The 2,162-nt window shown below is 48.1% G+C and overlaps 1 protein-coding gene across 1 annotated transcript in view; it reads left to right on the top strand.

Moving 5' to 3' along the window:
• Positions 1–13: 13 nt before the first annotated feature.
• The window catches only part of pomt1 (protein-O-mannosyltransferase 1), a 3,427-nt gene continuing 1,278 nt past the window's right edge, over positions 14–2,162 (top strand). Inside the window, exons 1-9 of the mRNA XM_023399118.2 lie at positions 14–97; positions 274–421; positions 573–679; positions 773–823; positions 1,045–1,191; positions 1,456–1,564; positions 1,665–1,724; positions 1,808–1,901; positions 1,985–2,140. Of these exons, the coding sequence (XP_023254886.1) occupies positions 306–421; positions 573–679; positions 773–823; positions 1,045–1,191; positions 1,456–1,564; positions 1,665–1,724; positions 1,808–1,901; positions 1,985–2,140 (840 nt within the window). The 5' untranslated portion in view covers positions 14–97; positions 274–305. The remainder of the gene's footprint in view (positions 98–273; positions 422–572; positions 680–772; positions 824–1,044; positions 1,192–1,455; positions 1,565–1,664; positions 1,725–1,807; positions 1,902–1,984; positions 2,141–2,162) is intronic.

Raw genomic sequence — 2,162 nt, 5'->3', positions numbered from 1 at the left:
TGAATCTATATCTAATGAAGCTTCAGGAGACAAACAGATGTTTCCACCTCGGCCTGGATCTCGGTCAGCGACAGGAACTTTTACTCGGTCCTTCCCCGTAAGTTGACATGAGGCGTTCAGGGACTAAAGTCCACGCTGGACTCAGTTAATAAATCAAACCATTCCTGGTCCATTATAAACACGTCTACAGGACCAGAACCTGGACTGGACATCAGAACCACAGCTGGTGTTTCTGAACAATATTGAATCATTTTTTCTTTAATTTTCCAACAGTGACACGTTCTTTCTTTAAAGACCAGGGCGTCATGGGGCTGCAGCTTCCCCTGGTGGTGACAGCTCAGGTGGACCTGGTCCTGCTGCTCGTCTCCCTGCTGGCCCTCTGGACCAGACTGAGCCACCTCAGTTACCCCAACGCTGTGGTGTGAGTGTGTTTGTTTTATACACCTGAGCCTCATAAAGCCATTGACATCAAACTGCACTTTAAAAACTCTGTCTATTGATGCGTTCAGGAACACTCAGACATCTCTGCTCTGTGTTTGTGTGTGTGTGTGTGTGTGTGTGTGTGTGTGTAGGTTTGATGAAGTGTATTATGGTCAGTTTGTGTCTCTCTACATGAAGAGAGTTTTCTTCATTGATGACAGTGGGCCACCGCTCGGTCACATGATCCTGGCCCTCGGAGGTAAGTTACCATAACACCACATTTGATGTCACATGTACCATATTTAATTTCCATGATAAATTTATATAACTGATGTGTGTGTGTGTGTTGCAGCCTACTTGGGAGGATTCGATGGAAACTTTGTGTGGAACAGAATCGGAGCAGGTAGAAACACCGAACTGTATCCGGTTCAAACCAGTTAATCTCTGGTTCAAGTTTAAAACATTCATTCACTGTGACTGTTTACTTTTTCATAAACACCAACCTCTGTAAAACCACCATGAAACAGAATTGAAATGAGATTAAACTAGTCGAGTGTCCCAGCAGTGTGTGTGTGTTTTGTTGTGCAGAGTATCCCAGCAGTGTGTGTGTGTTTTGTTGTGCAGAGTATCCCAGCAGTGTGAGTGTGTGGAGTCTGCGGTTGCTGCCGGCGGTGTGTGGAGCTCTCTGTGTTCCTCTGGTTTACCTGTTGACTCTGGAGCTGAGGTTCTCTCACCTGTCGGCTCTGGGAGCTGCAGTGCTGCTGCTGCTGGGTGAGTGTTCCTCATCATCGTTGTTATAACAACACGTCACAATAACAGGCATTAGTTGTTTCTATAGAGACAAAGGCTGGTTCAGTATCTGTGATGTCAATGTTAGGTCACGTGGTGTCAGCCTGAGGGTGTGTCAAAAGGTATGTGGCGTTCAGGGACCAGGACTACTGTGGACTGATCTGCCTCCCTTTGATGCCTGAAAAAAGGTTGAACCAGGTAAATCCATCGTACCTGATGTTCTGGGCTTTAATTGGTGTTTTCCAGAGAACTCTCTGATCGTCCAATCACGGTTCATGTTACTGGAGTCTGTCCTCATCTTCTTCGTGCTGTTGGCCTTCTTCTCCTACCTGCGTTTCCACAACGCTCCTAACAGGTGAGAATGACCTCTGACCTGTAACCTCCGGAGGTGAATGCAGTGTAGACAATCTATGGAGAGTTGTTGTCATGACAACCAGCTGTCTGCTCCCCCTCAGCTCCTGGTCCAGGTACAGCTGGCTGCTGGTCTGCGGAGCATCCTGTGCTGCAGCCGTCGGGTAAGACACTGATCTGATCTGAGACTGAAGGACGAGACGTCACAGTCAGTCTGATTCAAGTGTTTGTGTGTGTGTGATGTCAGGATCAAGTACATGGGTGTGTTCTCCTACCTGCTGCTGCTGGGCGTGGCCTCTCTGCACACCTGGAACCTGATTGGAGACCGAACTGTCAGTCATGTGAGTCCAGGTTCAAACTGAAACTCACCTGATCACACTTGCTTCAACTTAACCTGTGTGTGTGTGTGTGTGTGTGTGTGTAGCTCAGTGTGTGTGTACAGTGTGTGTGTAGGTTTGTGTGTCTGCTGGTGGTTCCTGTCCTCCTCTATGTGTTCTGGTTCTACGTTCACCTGAGTGTCCTGAACCGCAGCGGACCACATGACCAACTGATGAGCTCCGCCTTCCAAGCCAGTCTGCAGGTACACACACACACACACACAC

Source organism: Seriola lalandi, unplaced genomic scaffold (assembly GCF_002814215.2).
Source record: "Seriola lalandi dorsalis isolate HSWRI2012SDOR001 ecotype SW California unplaced genomic scaffold, Sedor1 jcf7180002050486, whole genome shotgun sequence".
Lineage (NCBI taxonomy): Eukaryota > Metazoa > Chordata > Actinopteri > Carangiformes > Carangidae > Seriola > Seriola lalandi.
Note: the sequence above shows the minus strand (reverse complement) of the source record. Positions and strands in the feature narration are given on the sequence as shown.